The sequence below is a fragment of the Platalea leucorodia genome, assembly GCF_965183815.1.
Source record: "Platalea leucorodia genome assembly, chromosome: 7".
In the NCBI taxonomy this organism is placed as follows: domain Eukaryota; kingdom Metazoa; phylum Chordata; class Aves; order Pelecaniformes; family Threskiornithidae; genus Platalea; species Platalea leucorodia.
This window is the reverse complement of record NC_138829.1, coordinates 39,949,575-39,972,092: the sequence shown is the minus strand read 5'-3', so window position 1 is coordinate 39,972,092 and position 22,518 is coordinate 39,949,575. Positions and strand designations below refer to the sequence as shown.

General features: G+C 46.8%; 1 protein-coding gene across 1 annotated transcript in view; it reads right to left on the bottom strand.

Annotated features, from left to right (window-relative positions):
* Nucleotides 1–4,986: 4,986 nt before the first annotated feature.
* The window catches only part of SMOC1 (SPARC related modular calcium binding 1), a gene marked incomplete at its 5' end in the record, with an annotated part of 136,419 nt that continues 118,887 nt past the window's right edge, over nt 4,987–22,518 (bottom strand). Inside the window, 2 exons of the mRNA XM_082318875.1 lie at nt 4,987–5,054; nt 16,482–16,729. Coding sequence (XP_082175001.1) covers nt 5,041–5,054; nt 16,482–16,729 — 262 coding nt within the window. The 3' untranslated portion in view covers nt 4,987–5,040. The remainder of the gene's footprint in view (nt 5,055–16,481; nt 16,730–22,518) is intronic.

Genomic DNA, 22,518 nt, shown 5'->3' with positions numbered 1-22,518 from the left:
CCTGGTGTGCACAGGCAAGGCACCTTGGAAAAACAAAAACAGCCATTGAAATCAGTAAGCAGGTCCTTGGATGCAGAATGGCAGCCAGCCTCAGGTTTTCTGGCAAACGCTCCACAGAAAGTACTTGCTGTTATACTCCTAGTTCCTGAGGTGGGTTTTTTTTAACCCACTTTGTTTTCAAGGTGTTTTCCAAACTAAGGAGCACCACTTCTGCAGATCCCGCTGTCCAATTTAATATCGGCTTTTGGAGGGTTGCCAAGTTATTTTGCCTGAAATGGCTTGCAAGGGCTGGCTGCTGGGAAGTCAGAACGTCGGCATTCTGCATGTGGATTTTGTTAGTTATGTCGAAGATAAGGGGGAAAGAGGCGGGGGAGGAGGAAAAGTCTTCTGGCAATATCACTGTTGGAAGCAGGGGAAGAAGCAAGCTCTTTGTAGTTCTTTTGACTTGCTTACAGAATGGCTGCACCACCAGGGAAGGGTGAAGGCCTCTCGGAGTCCCTTATGGTGACCCCAGAAACAGGAAGCATGGCCAAAGAATTGCTTTTTTTTAAAAAATATTCTTTTCCTGTTTTTAACTGTCTTGTAGAACTCTGGAGATGACAATTACTGCTTCTCCCTTAGCCCAGAACTTGTTACCTTGGTAATACAAGGAAATTTTGCCATTTTATTCTTGACAAATCCACATTGGCTGTCACTCATCCCTGTGTTTTCTCCTTTCATCATTGAACTTGCATCTAAAGACAACAGTCTTAGCAGACGCCCTCTCTGCCCATCTACAAACAAGCCAGCCTGTGATTACTATACAAGCAGGAAACCTCCCTTTGGGCCTGCAACTGCCTCCCCTTCGATGTGCAATAAATGAGTTGGCTCCTTATTAATTGCAAGAGATTTACATGTGATCAAGTGAAATGACATAGATAGCGATGAGAAAACTGGTCATATCTGCTTGATGGGAACGTGTGGCCTCCTCCATCATGGACCTGGTGCTGTAGCCTCTGATGAACAGCACCTCCCTGTAGCCTAGGAAATAGCATGTTTTACAATAGCAGCAGCTTCCCAGCATAGCTTGCTACTTGTCACCTCTGAGGATTAAAAGGTTTTGGACAACACCTAAAAGATGGTATTTCAAGCTCCCACGTAGTAAGGCCTGACCCACAAAAGTAAAGTATGAAGGCTCCCAAGGTGAGTGGGGATGAGGAGATGTGAGGTGCAGTGCCTGTCTTCTGTCCCTGATTTAGGGAGACTGTGCTATGAGATCCCACGCGGCTGTGGGTCCCACCTTCTGCGGTCACCCCTGCTCTCCTGCTGAAGCTTCACAGCCGTTCGAAGCAGCCTGGGCAGATCCAGGCAGCTGTCATCAGACTGCAGAGAAGCACTCTGGGGCATGTTTCAATTCAACCTGGAGGCTTACACACAGGAGAGAAACCTCCAAGGACCTCAGATCCCAACCAAAGACTTACACATGACTCGGGGAGCAGGGAAGTCCCCTTCCCTCTCCTATGGCACTGTGTAGGTAACAGAACAGCATGTGAAAGAAGTAAGTTCTGGAAATAAACATTCTGCAACAAACCACTACAAGACACTGGAGCAAAAGTTATCTATTTTATTACAAAACCAAAATCAAACAGATGCCTTTCGGTCTAACAAACAACGCCATTGGCAGAAATGTGCTGGGGCAGGGTAAGTTCAATATAAACTCAGGCCGTGGAAAGTGGTGCCTTCACACGGATGAATCCCACCATAATGCAGTTCCCTCCAACACACTATGCCCTTGGAGGATCAGCAAAAAAGGAAAGATTTTTGCTTCTGTCAGGAAGAGCAGATGACTTGCACTGTGGAGTCCTGGTTCTCTTCTCTGTCCCAGCTGTTTTCAGCTGTCATTCAAAGTAGAGCTGGAGAGGCCCAGGAGGACTTGAAGGATGAGGAGAGACAGGCCCAGGGTCTGCTTCCAGGCACAACACTGACACTCCCCATGCCCCAGCTTCAGTAGGATGCTACTGATGCAAGGCAGAGCAGAAGAATGCTTACCACCACCAGATAAGAACATGTTTGGCCTGGCAGCCGGGTGGACTGGCCAGTAATCTGGCAATAAAAGCGACAAGGGAAGGGGGGAGCTAAGGCACTGCTCTCTTCTGATGAGTACAGACTGTTTGGACAACTCATGGGATGGGTTATATGAATCAGGACCAGTACTGTCTGCATGATCTTCCAACACACAAACCCAGAACAAGTAACCCAACCTCTACCTGGACGTTACACAATCAGAGGCCTGTGCAAACCCAGCAAGTCAGGATGTGGGGACTTGGACTTGTCTCGTGAAAGCAAAGGGGAAAGCAATATAATGCTTGGACCCCAGTCCATCCATAAAGTCAGTTCTAGCATAGCAACATGAATACCCACCAATACCAAAGCTAACATCAACAGCTACCCCTTGCTTGGCTTCCTTGAAGAACTGACCCAATTTTAATTGCAAACCACATGTGAATGCGGGCCTTTTGGAGGGGAAGGACACAAGGATGAGCAAAACGAGGTCTGCAGAAGGATTTACGTGACAGACAGAAGCGTTGGCTGGCTGGTTTATTGACATTTCCAGAAGAAAAGATGCAGTGACTTTTAGCAGCTCTGCACTCCCCCTGCAATCTTGTGGGGCATTGCCTGGCCCCAGTAGCTAGCTGACAGAACTCCTATAGGCATCCAAGTGGCTGCTTTTGCTGGATGCAATTATACATTAAAAAAAAAAAAAAACAACCAAAAAAATCACCAAACACCAACCCAGCAGCCAGAGCTTTTAATTCCTAAAACTAGCATAGTAAAAAAGGAGAGGGTTTTTTTATACAGTTGGATTCATTCTTTACTCCTACGATAGGATTAATGAGTGACAGGGACATTTCTAACTATACACTAAACCAAATCATTTCAACACACAAAAGATGTGCCCTAGGCATTTAAAAAGAAAAGATGCAATCAAGAAGATGGGAGCTTGCAGGCCAAAAAAGCACATACATTGTATGTGAGAAACCATGAAGATCCAGCAGCAGGATCTGCTCTTGCTAGAGATGACTTCTTTATATTATGGTGGTGTGATGTATACTTCAGAGATTACCAGAGGTGTTTTCAACCATGCCAAATGCCTTACTTAGCTGTAATCTGCTTCCCAGAGGAAGAGTTATTGCTACTCTTGAACAGTTATTTATAGAAAGATTTTGTTTGTTTGTTTTTTCTTTTTTTTAAGCTTTTCATTTTGTCAACAAGGCACTAACTTACTACATCAGGACACTCCTGCTGTGATGTGTTTATCTCATGCCATCGTCATGATGACATGCCACAGAGCAAAGATGCTGTGTTGCAACATCTTTTACCAAAGCAACAAAGCCTCAAGGGACAAGCCCAGTCTCTACAGTAACACTATGCTGTTACAAGCAATTGTCGGTGTGATCTCAGATTCGCACGGCATGTCGTCATCTCTGACTACAGGCTCTTGGTCCAGAGACAAGTGGCACAAGGATCACCAGGTCTGAAGTGGGAGGCTGCTCAGAACATTTCCTATGAACAAGCAGGTGCTGCCAGTGGCTGGAAATGCACAAAGCAAAACACTGTGTGCCCCATCACACTCTGCCCAAACCTAGGATTGCTGATATGGGTGTCCTACTGCTGACTTTACAATTATGTCTGAGATTAAGTAAGAAACACCTCTGGGAAAACTGCTGATAGTTGAAACAGCCCCTGTGGCCTCCAAGAGACCAGGCTCCTTAGTCCAGGTCTTCACTGTTATTGTAATGTGACACTGGAGTCTGATAGCACAGGAGGTACTGATAACAGCGAATCGGGTGAAGTGGGTACTCGAAGCTAGGCAGGCACACCACTGTGCAGGAGAGGAGCTTGAGATTCACAACAACCAAAGACAAGAACAGTCATTGCAGACAGACCCTCAACAGTGAGCATGGCCCAAGCTGTGGTGTTGAAACATGAGTAAACCAGACTCTTGGGACCAGCAGCATGATTGTGTCTTTCTCCACTGACAAATACGTTCTTTGCTCTTCAGCAAAGCAACAGGCAGGCTGATGCTGCTTTTAGCAGGCTTCTCGGTATTTTTATTGTTGTACAACATATAGATGAACACTTCGTCAGAGAGGAAGATGCGAGACTTCACTCTACTGACTCTACTAGGCCTATGACTCCCACGTCCTTCCTACAGCGTTAGATTCCTGAGGCACGGCACATCTTTGCTAAGCACGTCTTCTGAGCCTGGATAGTAATGCGTTTGCAATTCATTTCTGCCCAGCTTGCAACAGATGCAGAAATTACTTTTGTGTGTCCTTAATACAAGCCTTTTCTATCCCTACTTTAAGCAGCTTTGCAGTGCACCAACACTTAGGTGAAATCTGAGCTCTCTCAAAAGCCCAATTGCCTGTGAGTTGCACAGGGCTTTACAGTAAGAAAAGAAGGGGTTCAGCTGCTCCCAGGAAGCATTTGGTATCTGGGGCACTGTGTGCACATCTGCAAGCACAGGTCATGCTGATATACTTGCTCCTTTTTGCATGGGGGTGTTAAGGTTTGCAACTGAGTGGTGGTTTGGTGGCAGAAATTAATGCATTACTGTAATCCATTAAATGCAAAGTGTCCCTCTACCCCTAATAGCCTTCAAAAGCAAAGGGAGGAACAGAACAGTGACTCCAACCCCTGTACAAGACAACTGTACAATTTACATATATATTTATATACAGTATATAAAATTCTCTTTCTCTGAGTCCCAGTGAACTCAACTTTATGTCATCAGTAGCTGTTCCAATTTTAAAAAGTCATGATCCTGCTTCCCCCCACTCTCCAAAGTGTTAGATAATGGCATTGAAAAGCAATTAAAAACAAACCCAAACCCAAACCAATTATTAAAAAGTGCAAACGTTCTGGGTGCCACTTCTGCCATGCTGGATGTTGCTGATGCTGCATGCTTGCTCACAAGCAGCAAGGTGTCTGTCCGTCTGTTGCTGGATCTTTCTTTCCTTTGGGTCGGCTCCTGCCTTCCCTTCCTGTCTTCTGCTGCTACACCAGGCGACCTACTGAAAGGGTGGGGTGGGAAAGGAGGAAAAAACAAAAACAAAAACAGAAGCAGAGAAAGTGAGGAAAAAAGGCAAATTAAAACCAAAAGGGCACCTGACTGATACAGTACAGCCTCTGCTGCAGCCATGGCCCCAGAAGGCTGAGATCTCAGAGTAAGCTGTGAGGCTGAGAACAATCAGGGGCTAATGAGACAGCCTTGCTGAAAAAAGCATTGAATGAGTCACACAGAGCCCTAGGGACTGACGTATTTTTAAACATAAACCACTACTTTCCTCTCCCTCCTCCTCCTTGGAAATGGGCATGCAGTCTGGGCAAACAACTGGTCCGACATGTCTCCCTCTGCTCTTCTGCCTGCCACGGCTGATGCAGAAGCCTGCTGCTGCCCGGCTGCCCTGCCACCATCTCCCCTGTCAGCCGCAGCCAGCTGCCTCCTCCCCTAGCAGGCAAGCAGGCCTCGAAGGCGGCAGGCACGCAGGGTGAGGGCGAGCCACCTCTCCCCACCTCTGCAACAGCGCAATGCAGCAGTCTCCCTGCTCGGTGGTTCTTAGAGACCTGCCTGCACCAGGCACTCTGAAACCTATCGAGCTACTGCATCTGCGGCGGGGATACAGCCTACTTGGAGCTGGGGGTCCCAGGACCCTGCTGGGCTCTGAAGTGTTCCAGAGGAGGATCCAAGGGTGCTGCTTAGTGAGCCAGATGGGTGCGCACACCCCTGCGCTCCTTTCTTCAGAAACCTTTTGTTAAGCCCCTCATCAAATGTTCTTAAAGAATCAAGGCTCTTACAGGATCAGAGCAAGAGCTCTGTGGATTAATTACAGGTGAAAACATGGTGAAGAGAAGGCAGAAGTATGGATTTGGTTTTCAGAAAGGAGAAAGGTTATCACACAGGCCTCGCTGGGATCGGTGCTAATCAACATGCCCTGCCACAGGGGGTGAATATTGTCAAACGAAAAATTATTCCAGATAGTCATATTTGAAATTGACTGCACAGCTCTGCAAAAGGCGCTCAGTGCTCAATGACCAGCTTATAAAAACAGCGGATTGACTTCAGTGTCTATACATGCAACGCAGTGCGTGAGTAGGGAGCGGGGATGACCTGTCCTACACTAAGCACTCTGAGTGACTAGGAAAGAGGTTGAAGCCACAGTAAGTACAGAATTTTTTTAATGCCTCCACTCAGCTTTTCACAGCAGACAAAAATCAAACACATGCTCAGAACTGAGGACACACCAAGAAACATCACTACATCAATGTATAAGGCTGAGCTGATCTTTATCTTCAGTTCTCTGTTCAGCCCATCTCATCAGGACCAGAGAAGGTACCCAGAAAGGTAAGGAGGATAGTAAGAGGTATAGGAAGACTTCTGTCCTTAAGCAAATACATAACATAGGTCTTTTCAACATGGAAAGGAGTCTAACCAGACATATGTTGGAGGGATATAGAACAACAAGTGTCAGGAGAAAGATAGGCAGGGGAGAACTGCTCACTGTTTCTCACAATCCAAAATGAGAAGCACCCAATGAAACCATGAGGCAGCACATCTAAAAGCAAATAAAATAAAAGTTGTTCTTCATGCCTCATGAAAGGGTGCGATTCACTGCCACAAAATACAGAGGAGAGCAGACCTTCACTGCAACAGAGAAGAATCTTCACGGAAACTTGCCCATGGAGTAATGTAATGTAAACACAACAGATCACCTAAATCATTGCTTGCTAGAAGCAGGGCGAATAGGGTAGGAGAGTATCCATAGCTGCTATATCCTATTCTAATTCTTTAGTAATGTACTGTCTGCCCCAGCTGAAGACACAGTGCTGGACGTCGAGACGATGCAGCGGAGCTGCACGTTATTATATTCGCACCTCTTACGAACAACTTTAGTTTCCAGCTCTTTCTCTATTGATATTTGTGAACATAGGAGAGCAGGGGAGAATGACTTTTGGGAGACATGGTTATCACAGAAAAGAATGAAACATTTTGACAAGATACTCACTGAAAGGGTTAAGGCCTTGTCTTTTTCCACTGGGGAAACTGCTCAGGCTACCTGTAAAATCCAAGAACCATATTAAAGGCAATAAATGCTGTGGCATAATACAGGAGCCTCCCCACTGTCTGCTGCCAGAGGGCAGGTTCAAAGGAGCTCCTCGGAGTGTGCACACAGCAAGTCCTGCCAGTACTCCTTAAGATTCACGTGCAAGAGTCAGACTAATGTGCTTGAGATTAGAGATGTTAAATACCTGGTATTGTAGTATCTGAACGTCATGAAATCCAGAGGGCAAGAAGCAACAATTACGAGGTTAAACTAAACTGTGGAAGGAGGAAGAAGAAAGGAAGGATGCAAGTAGTGCCATGAAGTTTCCCAAAACAGTTTTTGCTAAGAGCAAACAAAATAAGATCACGTAGACAGAGGGCAGCCAGAACAGTGAAGGTGTAAGCAATGCAGATAGCCCAAGTTTACTAAATCCTTAGCTTGGACCAAACAATCCAACAGGAGCCTAAAATCAAAGACCTCATAGCTGGCAGAAGGGCAGGGACAGACTGCAGAGCTGTGACCGCGTCCTGAGACACAGGCACACGCGCCCCACACCAGATGGAGCTCATGACAAGGGCTCTCACCTCAACAATAAACCTGTTCCTACCACGCGCTGGGTACAGACAGCTCAGGGATTACGGGAGCTCTCAAAAGCATGTTACGTTTCCTGCTAGCTGCTTGGTCTGATTTCAGATGAGGGATTAGCTGCAAACGGGAACTCCTGCTCCCAGCGAGAAGCAGTAAGCCTGCTGCCACCCTCCGCCCCAGCCCAGCCTAAGACTTCTCTTTGATTTGTGCGTGCATCTGACCTGATCGCACAGCTTGCTTTGCACATTAAGCACTTCGCATGCTCACAGCTAAAGCAAACTTAGCTCTGTGCAAGAGCAAGACAAGCAGAAGCTGAGCGCGCCGGGGTGAGGCTGGGGAAGCCCCGGGGCGGGAGGCTGGGCTGCAGGGCAGAAGCGGAACTGCTGGGAAGGAAAAGAGAGCGGGAAAGAAAGGTGGCGGTGGCTGAGTTTGAAATGGGTTGCAAAGCATAACCTGTTGGCTTTGGAGATCGTTAGTAAGAGAAACGGTATAAACACAGTAAGTTCTGTCAAGGCCCCCGAACGCTGGCCTCGTATCGGCCATCTGCCCCGGCGAGATCAGAGGAACCGTTGTTGTTCACTTATTTCTGCGCCCGTGTATAAAAAGCAGAGCTCTGTTGCCAAGAGGTAGATTCCTCCAGAGCTAATTAGGACTCTGCCGGGGGGCTGGCAATAAAAACCCAGGGCCTTTACGAGCCGCGGCGGCCGGGCCGCTCCGGGGCCGGGCCCCTGGAGGGCGCTGCTGGGCCGCGCAGGGCCCGGCCCGGCCCGGCCGCCTGCCTGCCTGGGTAAGGCCGAAGGCATCCGAAAAACCCCACCTTTGGCACCCGGTGCAGCTAAGCCCACTGTGCGTTGCTGCGAATGAGGCCTGTTTGTCTGCGGGAAGAGGCGAGGAGCTCAGGCGAGTTGATAGAAAAGGCGGGGAGCGCCCCTGAAACGGGAGGGATGCTCCCGGCTGGCAGGGCACACCTTCCCAGCAGCCCGGCAGGGCTCGGTGCTTTCCGTCGGCCTGGCCCCGTGCATCCGTGCTGGGAAACTGCCCCGAAGCTGTTACAGGGCAACATCCCATCACTCAGTAAGTTTCATAATGCAGAGTATTTGCTCAGCCTCACAAGTACACTATTTTGGGAGACAATTCTAGCCATGCTGGATTAGGCCGGGTGTCCTTCAAAAGGAGAAGCTCCGAGGAAACCCCGGCAGCTTTTTATAGGTAGAAACAACTCCTCAAGACTTACTGAGCAAAACCTTTGATGGGGGAGGAACACGCTACCGCAAGGCTTATCTTGTGTCTTCAACACAATACTGATGTCCTGATCCATACTAACCATCAGTAACTCCCCTCAAGATGAAGAACAGAAAGCTTCCTACCCTGGCGCGGCCCTCAGATTACTATCCATTAGTGATTTTTCAGGTAGGCAGCGAGGAAGTTGCAACTAGAAGTCCGAGGGCGATCAAGAGAGACTTAAGGGCCTTAGGGTGACTGGTTAAGGGATCAGGAGCACCAGCAGTGTTCTCCTCTATCCCTCCAGTTGCAGGGAATGATGAGGGAAGATGCAGGAAGGGCCAGCAGATCAATACCTGGCTCCGAGCCTGGTGTCACCGACAGGATTTTGGGTTTTTTGATCATGGGTCGGTTTACACGACACCAGGCCTGCTGGCAACAGATGGAGTACGCCTGTCTCACAGGGGGGAAAGGATCCTTGCACAGAAGTTAGCAGGGCTCCTTGAAAGAGCTTTAAATTTGAAGGGGGAAGGGGGCAAAACCAGGCTCACTAGAGATAAGCCTGGGGGTGGCACGCCAATGTTTGAGGGACGGTGTGCTAGCGAGGTCCTTTGGTCTGCCGTCTCAGTGGAGGGAGGGGCTGGAGAGCCATGCGGCAGCAAAGACGCAAGGGCTATGGATGTGTCAGAAACCATGGAAGCGCCCGAGAATGGTCATGTAGGAATTAGGGCTTCTTCGCCCTAAAAGGTGGCGGGATCAATAGCCCGACTGAAGTGCATCTGCGCCAATGCTTGCAGCATGGGCAACAAACAGGAAGAGCTGGAAGCCATTGTGCAGCAGAAAAACTATGACGTAGTTGCCATCACGGAAACATGGTGGGATGACTCGCACAACTGGAGTGCTGCAACGGATGGCTATAAATGCTTCAGAAGGGATAGGCAAGGAAGGAGAGGTGGTGGGGTAGCCCTGTACATTAGAGAATGTTTTGATTGTCTAGAACTTAACGATGGTGACAATAGGGTTGAGTGTTTATGGGTAAGAATCAGGGGGAAGGCCAACAAGACAGATATCGTGATGGGAGTCTGTTATAGACCACCCAACCAGGATGAAGAGGCAGACAAAGTATTCTATAAGCAGCTGGGAGAAGTCCCACGATCGCTAGCCCTTGTTCTCGTGGGGGACTTCAACTTACCAGACGTCTGCTGGAAATACAACGCAGCAGAGAGGAAACAGCCTCGGAGGTTCCTGGAGTGTGTGGAAGATAACTTCCTGGCACAGCTGGTGAGGGAGCCAACCAGTGGAGGTGCCCGGCTGGACCTCTTCTTTGTGAACAGAGGAAGGTGATGTGACAGTTGGAGGCTGTCTTGGGCATAGCGATCATGAAATGATAGAGTTTTCGATCCTTGGAGAAGTAAGGAGGGGGGTCAGCAAAACTGCTACCTTGGACTTTCACAGAACAGACTTTGGCCTGTTCAGGAGCCTGATTGACAGAGTCCCTTGGGAGGCAGTCCTGAGGGGCAAAGGAGTCCAGGAAGGCTGGGCATTCTTCAAGAAGGAATCTTAAAGGCACAGGAGCAGGCCATCCCCAGGTGCAGAAAGACGAGCCAGTGCGGAAGAAGACCGGCTTGGCTGAACAGAGAGCTTTGGCTGGAACTCAGGAAAAAAATGACCTTTGGAAGAAGGGGCAGGCAACTCAGGAAGACTACAAGGATGTCGTGAGGTTATGCAGGGAGAAATTTAGAAGGGCCAAAGCCCAACTGGAACTTAATCTGGCCGTAAAAGACAATAAAAAATGTTTCTACAAATACATTAGCAACAAAAGGAGAGCTAAGGAGAATCTCCATCCTTTATTGGATGCAGGGGGAAACATAGTGACCAAGGACGAGGAAAAGGCTGAGGTACTTAATGCCTTCTTTGCCTCAGTCTTTAATAGTCAGACCAGTTGGTCTCTGGGTACCCAGCCTCCTGAGCTGGAAGATGTGGAGCAGAGTGAAGCCCCCATAAGCCATGGGGAAATGGTTAGCGACCTGCTACACCACTTGGACACACACAAGTCTATGGGGCCGGATGGGATCCACCCAAGGGTACTGAGGCAGCTGGCGGAGGAGCTCACCAAGCCACTTTCCATCATCTCTCAACAGTCCTGTCTAAACGGGGAGGTCCCACTCAACTGGAGGTTAGCAAGTGTGATGCCCGTCTACAAGAAGGGTCGGAAAGAGGATCCGGGGAACTACAGGCCTGTCAGCCTGATCTCAGTGCCAGGGAAGGTCATGGAGTAGATCATCCTAAGTGCCATCGGACGGCACGTACAGGACAACCAGGGGATCAGGCCCGGTAAGCATGGGTTTATGAAAGGTTGACTAACCTGATCTCCTTCTATGACAAGGTGACCTGTTTAGTGGATGAGGGAAAGGCTGTGGATGTTGTCTACCTGGACTTCAGTAAGGCCTTTGACACCGTTTCCCATATCATTCTCCTGGAGAAACTGGCAGCTCATGGCTTGGACGGGTGTACTCTTTGCTGGGTAAAAAACTGGCTGGATGGCTGGGCCCAAAGAGTTGTGGTGAATGGAGTTAAATCCAGTTGGCAGCCAGTCACAAGTGGTGTTCCCCAGGGCTCAGTACTGGGGCCAGTTCTGTTCAATATCTTTATGAATGATCTGGACAAAGGGATTGAGTGCACCCTCAGTAAGTTTGCAGACGACACCAAGTTGGGTGGAAGTGTTGATCTGCTGGAGGGTAGGAAGGCTCCACAGAGGGACCTGGACAGGATGGATCGTTGGGCCGGGGCCAGCTGTATGAGATTCAACAAGGCCAAGTGCCAGGTCCTGCACTTGGGTCACAACAACCCCAATGGAACGTCACAGGCTTGGGGAAGAGTGCTGGAGAGCTTCCCAGTGGAAAAGGACCTGGGGGTGTTGGTCGACAGCTGTCTGAACATGAGCCAGCGGTGTGCCCAGGTGGCCAAGGCAGGCAACAGCATCCTGGCTTGTATCAGGAATAGTGTGGCCAGCAGGACTAGGGAAGTGATAGTGCCCCTGTACTCGGCACTGGTGAGGCCGCACCTCGAGTACTGTGTTCAGTTTTGGGCCCCTCACTACAAGAAGGACATTGAGGTGCTGGAGCGTGTCCAGAGGAGGGCAGTGAAGCTGGTGAAGGGTCTGGAGCACAAGTCCTATGAGGAGCGGCTGAGGGAGCTGGGGTTGTTTAGTCTGGAGAAAAGGAGTCTGAGGGGAGACCTTATCACTCTCTACAACTACCTGAAAGGAGGTTGTAGCGAGGTGGGGGTCAGTCTCTTTTCCCTAGTAACAACTGATAGGACAAGAGGAAATGGCCTCAAGTTGCACCAGGGGAGGTTTAGGTTGGATATCAGGAAAAACTTCTTCACTGAAAGGGTAGTCAGGCACTGGAACAGGCTGCCCAGGGGAGTGGTTGAGTCCCCATCCCTGGAGGTATTTAAAAGACAGGTAGATGTGGTGCTTAGGGACATGGTTTAGTGGTGGACTTGGCAGTGCTAGGTTAACGGTTGGACTCAATGATCTTAAGGGTCTTTTCCAACCTAGACGATTCTATGATTCTATTAAAGGTGACTAATTACAGCATCTCTACTGAGCTCCAAAGGGGGATATCTGAACAAGGCAAACAAAAACAAGCAGTGAACCAGTGGAGCTCATTTACATTCTAATCTAATTGTAATTAGATGTACCCTGAATATCCTTTTTATTAACTCAGTCATTACCTAGTTACAGTTTTCTCATAGCCTTTTAGACTGTTGTCAGCTTTCTACCATGATCAGTCCAGGGGCCTTTCCCAAGTGACTGCTCCTTGCTACCTGCTCCCACACAGCTGCTTGCACAGCAGTGATATAGAGCATCCTCATTCCCAGAAGCTTCCCAAGCACGCAGAGAACCAGTTACTTTTGTAGATACCAGTAAGAAGGGTCCCAAACATCACTGAATGAAATCTGCTGTTTAGATTGTCCATTATTTTTCCTTCTTTCTGCAGTATTTGCTCAGCTCCCGTAGAAAGCGACATGCTGTTCAATTACACACACACCCTTTTTAACTAAGACATTTTGATCCTGTTTCTGGACTGTGCGCTTGGTAGCTGGCTGTTGGCACAGACAGTGGCTGGGATCCACCCCAGGAGTCCTCATGGCCTGTGAAGCGCACCCAACACCTACCATGTGACAAGCTCTTGGATGGCAAAGCAATCACGGGATCTGAACTGGCAGAAGGAAACTTCCCATCAGCTGGCAGAGGGACATTTCTTCACTGCTTAATCCCTTAGCTCCTCTTTGGGCGCGCACAAAATGCTGACTTTGTCTTCTGAATTTGGAAGAATATAGAGGTAAAACTCAACTCCAGCATTTTGCAGCCAGCACAACTAGTACAAGCCTTGTTCAGATCTACAGTCCTCCTCTCCGACATCACTGGACTCCTGTTAATCTTGGGTCCAGTAACTTTCCAGCAAAGCTTTACAGTGCATGTCTATCTCCTCTCAAGGACCCTGCCTTTTGACTAATGCATAAAGCTAAATTTATTCTTTAATCACAGATGGTTCCCCCCCTTAACTCAGGCTGCACAGACTGCACTGATGAATGCTGACTTTTAACAGGCTGTAAATCAGTCTGTTTTCCTTCTACAATTCCTCAAACAGACAATCCTAGATCAAATGATGGCAAAGGCTGTTTCTGGCATACTCAAGAGCTACAACCCCTCTCTGCCTGTTCTGCCGCAGTTTAGGAAACTATTTGCAGGCTTCTGCAAGCCCTCAAAGGCTGGCTCTTTGTGGCTACTTCATTCTGAGATCCAGGAATGGCATTTTTCCATCTGAGTTGCCCCTGATAGGAACACATCTGGTTTAAGCAGAGGGACAAGAGCTGTGCAAAGTGGCCACCAGACCTAGCAGATTTCCCAGCAACTTTCTGGGTCATCATAAGGATGGAAAAGCGGAAGGGTTGCTGGCAGACTGGACAGGTATTTTCCTCACTGAAGAACCACTGGCTGGCAGCACCCACATATTAGGTTACCACAGGCATCAAGAACCTGCTGAGGAGGAGAGGACAGACAGAACTGTGCATCTCGGACAGATTTGATCCAAAGCTGGAATGAGCTCAGATTCAGGTTTGTCCTCATGAATATCCCAGCTGAATCCTCCCACATAAATCTTATTCATTTAGACTATCTAGTGCCCAAGAGGCATATGACAGTGCTGATCTATCTATGCCCTGTGCTTCCTTCAAGCAACATGATTTCCATGTCTGGATGGAACTGGCCACAAAAAAACAACCCCAAAAGCAAAACACTGACAAAAATGCAGAAGCCTTAACATTTGTTTTCCTCAGCATCCCAAACCCTACAAAATTTGTATTAAGTTTTATTTTCAAAATCATTACAAGTGTTCAGTTTGCCTAGCAGGAGACACACTCAGCTGGAATGATGACCCACTTCGTTTTAGTCCTTAGGCTGCCACTGGATACCCAACCAGGATTTGGAACATCTGAGGCAAGTTCCTTTGTAATGAAATATATTGAGGGGAGACGACGACTTTCCTTGCCTCCCTCCAACCCCTCCTCATCCCATCCAGACCAGAAAAACCTTTCCAGCAAAGCTTTTGTTGAAATGAACATTTCCATGAAAAGTTTTGGTTTCATCTGACTGGCAGTTTACAACTGACAATACATCATCAAAAAGGTCTTGGCTTGGACCCACAGTGACCTCAGCCCCAGCAGATGTTTGGAGGCCACGGTACAGAGAAAGAAACAGAGAGCAAATACATGGACTAGTTGACTGGCTGCATTCACCCATGATCAGGATAAGGGAAAGTTGGAGAAGGGATAAGCTACTGGTTATTTCTTAATTTAGAAGTTCTTGGAAATAGAAAGCAGAGCAAATACATCATCTACCACCTCACAAATTCATGACTTCTTAAAAAAGATCCATCACAAACTTGCTTACTGTACCTCTAGAGTACTCTCCCTCAGTTCTTTCCTACATGTTAGTACCTGCTCCCTGCACTGCCCCCTCTACTGCTTTTTAGCCCTCTCCATCCTTTAGCCCCCTTCAGTCCTCCTTCCACATAACTTACCCATACATCTTTGACCCTGAAGGCCTATCAGGCCTTTAGTACGTATGTGGAGCTGTATGATAAAACAAGGTCAGAGCCCCTTTTTGCACACAATTCTGTCCTCATACAATGGAAGAAACCATGAAAGGTCAAGGCTGTGTTCTCAGCAAATAGTTGGGCAATCGGGCTCTCACAACAACATCTCGCTGCTTTCTTTCCCCTTCACACAGGCCCAAAACCTCAAATTTTCTTCCTTCTCTCTTTTTTTTTTTTCTTCTCCTTCCATAAACTAAATTTTGAACAGTCGGTTGGCCAAGGCCAGCAGATTCCAGAGAGTTTTATTCCAGGCCAAATAGCAATAAAACTCATTTGGCATATTCATCTTATTGGGAAGGTAATAAAATTAAGGAACAGGGTTGCTATTTTGGTATGGCATTCCTCAGTAAGGTACCAATGACTAAGAAAAAAACTTCCACTGAGCTAGGGAAGCTGAATGCTTCTCACAGCTGACGAGTAATGTAACAGGCTTATTATAACAACTAAGATATTTGCAAAGCACCTAGAAAAGGCAACTTCCCAACACCCAAATGCACCGACTCCCTTCCCACTCATGCTAAACCCAAGGAAAGAACTAAGGAAAGGTTAAGCCTAGAGAAAGCAAGCTACCCGCTCTTCCCAACTGGCACGGCGCTTATAACAAGAGCTGTCCGCACAGCCAAAACACCTGCACAGGAAATTAGTCCCCTGGAATCTCCCTGTTTGCCTTCTCCTGCCAAGCAAGTCTGCCCACAGTCAAGAATGACTGATAATTATTGAATTTGGGTTGAACAGTTTGAATTCATAAAATTTCCCAAAATATCAATTTGGTCCAGGTCCCAATAGAAGATGAAGTGAAGATGAAAGAGGAAGAAAAGGAAGGAGGGTAGGTTGGTTGCTCAGGCACTAAACAGAAAGGAAAATACGTTACTCATATGCCCTATTTCTCCCCAATTTAACTCTGAAAAAGGGCAACAGTACAGCCCTGCACTTTCTTTCTGAGTTGCTCTCTCTGCGTCATCCACTTTCCTGCATGCTGGATTTAGCAATGAAAATAAATATTATTTCTGTTAGTCAACAGGGTCTCTGGAGAAGGACTGGGTCTGTGCTGGCTCATACATCATCCAACCTACATGGCTGAGACAACAGAATATTGTTAGCAGTGTATTACTCAGAAGGGACCTGATCTAAACTACAGTTTCCAAGGACTTCTACAGTACAAGCAGGGTCCTGGGCAAGGCTCATCTTTTTGCCCTGTTTCTGTATAGTGCTTAGCACAAAGGTCCGTGATAAAGGATATAAGACAGAGCCATAACACAAATAACGAACTACATTGGCATGGCAGGGTAATAATCCCACTCATTTTCTCACACAAACTGCCGCACTTTTGAATTACCCAGGAGAAAACCGATTCCTGAGTTTGCTTTAACTCCATGTCAACTCTTTTATTCTCATGCAATGGGGAAGGAAAGGCACTCACCTCCTTCCTTGCTGACTCCCAAACACCCCTTCAGCTCCTGAAGTGAGATTGACTTGTCCTTGTTGAGGTCACAGTAGTCAGTGAAACGTCGGGCACATTTCTTGGGCTTGGCTTTCTTCTTCACATAACGCTTGAAAGGCTTCAGCTCCCGCTTGTTGATGTCATTGCTGCTGTTGTTGTCCAGCTGGCTGAAGTACCAGTGTACCACTCGCTCCTCCAGCGTGTGGCTGGGGTCTGGCTCAGAGAACCTAGAACAGAGGAAGCACAGGCCCCCGACAAGTGGGTGCTCTCACCAACAGTGTCAAGCACATGCTGAGGAGCCAGAGCTGCTCGCCGAGTCAGACACGCACTATGCCGTATTTAAAGCGGGCAAAATACGCAGGTCTTAAAATCGCCTCCTTTTAGCTGGGTTCTTTTGGGAGAGATGAACTTTTTCTAAAAATGTTCTTTAGCATTAACAAGTGGTGCCAAGAGATTCCTGGAGACTGATACCCTCAGTAGCTCTGGTTCTCCTCAGACCAGTTGCTGAAACTCTGCCTAATCCCAGAAGGATCCCCTTTAGCGGCCAAGAGGCCAGCTCCGTGGTCCTTTTGACCCTTGGGCTCCCTCCCATTCAAGTTACCAGCAGGAGAGCTGTGAGTGTCAGCTGTCACGACAGTTTCTGTGATAGCAACATCTAGACTTCAGAAAGGGAATAAATTCATTTAACGCAAGACACATTCATTATTTGAAAACGTCCTTGGCAAGATGCAACATTCTTGCTGTATCTATTTATATGATCTGAACTCCTGTGCTGTATTTTCAGCATATTTAATGCTTTTCACGTGGTTGATTTATACACAAGAATTCCACAGCAGACAAGCACCAAAAAAAAAAAAAAGGCAATACTACAGAATTGGAAACTTCAGTTTGCTTCATTTCTTACTCATTGTGATATTACAAGTTTGACGTTATTTGGCTTACATTTTCTTTCTGTGGACAACAACAAACAATATCAGAGAGGAGGAGAAGAGAAGCAGGAGGAAAAGCAACAGCTGAAGATGCACGAATAGCGAACGCTGCCATTCAATGCCAAGCCATCACTGAACAGGCACTGTTATGTCATGCCGTTTAAGTGGTGTCTGGTGCTCTGCAGCAGCAGTGGGAAAGGGGTTATTCCTCAGTCATACAGAGAACCAGGGAACAAACTCTTTCTAAAGATGGATTCTTTAAAAACTGCCGTAAGCTAGTCCATCTTTTCTCCATGTAATGAGTATGCCAACAGGGAAAGCTGAAATGATGCTGAAACGAGGCTGAGACTTGAGCCTTTTTCCTCCCAAGAATAAAGCATTTCAGTCCGTGGAAATTAGTGGATAGGTAGTCAGACACGCTACGCTGGCACTGGTAGCTCTGACTTATTCCAGGAGACACCTCCAGCTGCTGCCTAATTCCTTCCCCAGCAGTGAGAGGGAGACAGCTGCATGCTGCAGGCAGCCAGATTCCGGTGTGAGTTTGGGGCATTCTAGCTTACGGGGAAATACGAACCCAGGCAACTTATAAAATGCACCTTAAGACTGTCACCAGCCTTGTTTCAGAAACTGGTAGGATATATATTTAAATGGTCACTGAAAATGCCTCTGTTGGGAACTAGAAGGGAGAAAATTCTTTTGACCTTTCAGTACGACCAGTTTTGCCTCTAAAACGCAGCTACAGGGCCTGAAAAAAATAAAAACCGCACACTACCGCCATGGTAATTTAAATCACTACTGAAGGGGAGGCTACAACATGCAGAAAACAAGCACTGGAGCTTACGTAGAGAACAGAGATCCCCACTACCCTTCTCTGATAGCTTTTACAAATGAGGATACAATTTAGAAAGGTAGCCCCTATCCAGAGACATCTGGATCCTCGAAAAAAGTAAACACACACAGTAGGGAGAGGCAAATAAACTGCACAACATTTTTCCCAAGGTTTTACTTGAAACTCTCTCCATCATAATTCTTAGCTGAGAAGCAGCCTGGCACTCAGTCACAGCATCTGGTCAATGTACAGTGCGATAAACACTGTGGGGGAAGAAGAAGAGATTGGAAATAAGTTCAGCTTAGTTTTGGGAGCCAAAATACAAGGCAAGCCCCTGGAGCCACCTATGGACAAGCAGAAATTTCAAAAATCTCCCCAGGAAGCTAAGGGAGTGGCCAGATTTTTCAGAGCCTTGAAACTGTATGTGAAGACCAGGATGACAGGAGAGAATAAAAAAACATCCTGTGGCTTGTTTTTATGACATTTATGAACACAGTCATTGGCCTCTCTCCCTTTCGGAAATGAGCTGGCTATCATTTGAAGACTAGCATGTTTCCAACAGCCACAGGGAATTTCTGTATTGCAAGGGACAATATTCTGGTTTTGCTGAGATAGAGGAATAAAATCTGAGCTCTTGCATGTGAGATTCTCCTTGTCCACACCTTGGCCTGCCCTTTGTTTCCTGAAGACCCACAGCTGGAGAGGCAGAAATGGAGAAAATAGCAGAGCATCTTAGAACCAACAGCAGAAAGACAACAGACAGGAACACAAGCTTCTCTCTACCTGCTGAAGAGACACTCAGAAGCAGGACTTAAAAGTGCCTCTTTTTCAGAGGCACACCAAGGAGGAGCTCTTATGAGTTACCAAGAAAGGCAATGTAGCTCTCTTCAGCACTTCCATCAAGAAAATCAGGGAAATCCACAGGCTAATAAAATACATTGACTCGTGAGGTGATAAGACATCAATTTTTGCCATTGCAAACATGCTGAGAGCTCATGCTGAAAACTGCAGCATGCTAATGGAGCTAAAGGGAGTTAGTTTAACTGCTGTGATTGTAGGAGGAAGGAAGATATAGCCATTTCTGAGTTTTTACCACTTCCCCTTGGCTGGCTTAGCAGGACTGCAGTTCCTGAGTTGGTTGCCTGCCCTTTCTGACGATCATCCAGAATCCCAGCACAGGAAGGATCCACATCATCTCAGTGCAGCCATATCTCCCTGGCTCATGAAATTACATGATACAATAAAGAAGGCTGCTGTTACAACACCGTATCTAACTACCTTGACTTTGATGCCTGCCCATGTAAGACACTTATGCACCATCCATGAAACATGAATTGATGCAACTTCACAGCACTGCTAAGCCACCTAGCTTTGATGGTGTGCCATGACAACAACTATACCTGCTGGGTCAGCTGAAATAAATCTGTGGGCTCTAATTGTCCTGCAAGCACAGACTTTGCAGAAGTATTCCAGGGGAATTTCCCTCTATTACCTCTCCATTGCTGTTGCAAGAGAAATAAATCAGCCCTCAGATGCAAATTTCATTTGTTGGGCTGCCTCTCTACTCATTCAGACCATAAAGGAATCAGAAAAACCAAGAGAGTACAAAGCTGCCCCATACATTCTCAACTCCCAGCAAAACATCTCTTGCTCTAACACCAGTCATGCAAAAATCCACTGAATTCCACTCTCTCACTCCAGTGCTGTAGCAGCTTTGTAAGACCTAGTAAAGACAGACATTACCAAAATGCAGACAGCCTTCTCAGTCTTCTTGTGTTGACTACATTACAGCTGTACTTAACTTTTCTTCCTAATTGTTCCTCTTTAGCACTCTATGGCAAAACAATCCATCCTAAAGAATGAGTGCTGGGGAAGCAGAGAGCTCCGTGCAAGCTGATTTTCCAAATCTAACCTGCTATTGGTGGGTCGCTTCCGTACACGAGCCAGCAAGTTTACCTCCATTATGCAGCATAAGCCCACCCACAGTCCAACAATGAAGAGAAGCATGGCTTGTCATTAACAGCCTAGGACAGGGAACCTGCTCGAGAGAGCTTTCTTACTAATTTGTTGGCATCAAGTATATAGTCTTCTCTAAGTAAGCTTTTGCTCCTCCTGTTGTATAACGTGCTATCAGCTCCCTCATAGGAGGAGAATACTTACTTCTTAGGTGGCTTATGCTTGGAGATATGTGAGTTAAGGTACTATTACTTTTAACAATACTATTTTCCAGTTGAGAGACACCTCCACAGAACACCTTCACATCACCTCGTGTAACTGGGGTACAGGCAGAAAGCAAAAACCATGGCCATGCACTTTTTGTAGCTGCACTGAATTCTGGAGCAGAGAGAGAAGAATATGCCAAAATATCAAACAGACAGCCTGAATGTGCACTTTGCATGCAGCCTGTAATGCCTTCCAGCGCTTGAGGCCCGTTGCAAGACAGCAGGAGTTACCTCAGTGGGAAGGAGCAGGGAAGAAGGGAAGGTATATAGCTTAAAGTATATAAGAGCAGCAAGTGTCAGACATTACTCACATACTGAACCGTGTACAGTGTGCACTCACATCATCCTCCACAGAACCGTGCTGTCAAACTGTAATATGCCCCACTAAATTTTACTGAGTAAACTGAAGTCCATTCCTACCAAAGCTGATCCTTTGCTCCCTGAACACTTGCAGCCCCACTGCATCCCACTGCACAGGCTGCATGGACCCACACTACTGTTGCAGTGACAGAAAATCCTAATACAAAACACCGCTTTGAGAGAAAGCAAGGTTTCAACATCTGAAGTACCCAGTGGCTGACTACCTGTTTGAAGACCTTTAGAAAACCTATTATTTTGTAATACAAACTTTACGTAGCAACAACAGCAGCTGAGGCAGGAAGGGGAAAGGTGAGTAAGACCAGCCTAACTCTGGACTGCTAACAGAGACTATAAGCCAGAGGGAGGTATTCCAGGATGAAAGAACACTGATGGACAAGAAGCTGCTAGCAGAAGCAAAAGTAGAAAAAAAATTAGTCCAGCTTCCACTCCTAACACACAAGGTATGTTTGTGGTCAGGATGTCTACAGGACTTAAAGTTATAAGTTTCTATGACTTGAAAATATTTTGCAAGGATGTATACCTTGCTTGGTGCTGCTGCTGAATGAAGGATGGATGAGAGCGAAGCTAAAGAAATGACAGGACTGACCCTGCCAGTCAATGCCCATGGCAGCATTCATGATGTCCACCAAGGTGCCCGGGGGAGTGGTGGAAAGCGATAAGAGTTTAGCAAGCTGAGGTAAAATTCAGAATTGTTCTTAGTCTGCTTCCACTTCTTAGTCTCCTTTTGTTGTTCTTTGCGGTTGTCTATTTTAAAGTTAAAAGCTGTAATGGCAGAAGATGGCTTGAATCAAAGAGGATTACTCTAATAGAATTGCAAAAGGATCGTGTATTTGTTTTATTATTCTCCCTTTCCTGTAGCCAAAGAATCAAGAAGCCCTCCCAAAAAAACTTAGCTGCGTTCAGACTAAACAAAAGGGTACTACACAGTCCAAATTCATTACAGGGAATGCATAATTCCTCTACAGTTAAAACTTCAGTTATCTTCCTATTACAGGCCCAGTTTCTTCCTCTCCTCCAGCTAAGTTGTGTATGAAACATTATTCTGAACACAACTTCTTCTGAAGATTGTGGGAGAAATCATTTAGAAGGTTTAAAAATCACCTCCCTTCACTCCTCATTGACTGTTCAAAGATCCTCCTCTTACATGAACTCTCCTGTATCTTTAATTAGGCTAGAATTTCCATAGGAGCACAAAGAGAAGTTGGTATCCAACTTCAATTGAAATGCAATAGGAGTTGGGCATTAACTTCCTCGCACTGTTTGAAAGTGTCAGTCTTTATTAAAACATGGCTCGGCTTCAGAACACCCTGGAGATGTGCTGAGCTGTGCTTGCCTGCTTCAAGCTGCTCAACTGGAGCATGAAAGGGAACCTCGGGGGCAATTTTCTGAAGTACTTTTTAGGGCTATTACATGGGGAATAATTGGCAACTTAAAATGAAGGGACACGGCTGCTGTGTTACATGATAAGGGTGGCTGTTGTAAGCTGCCCTTTTAACCCAAAATTCCACAGGGCATTAATATTTTTGCTGATACTGTAGCAAGCCATAGTGCACACATTTTGGCAACTAAAATTCACTTCTGAATTGGCAGGGACCGACGAGAGTTTTACAGATCAGGGAAACCCAGGCTGGGATCGCCTTTGGTCTATTTTAGTT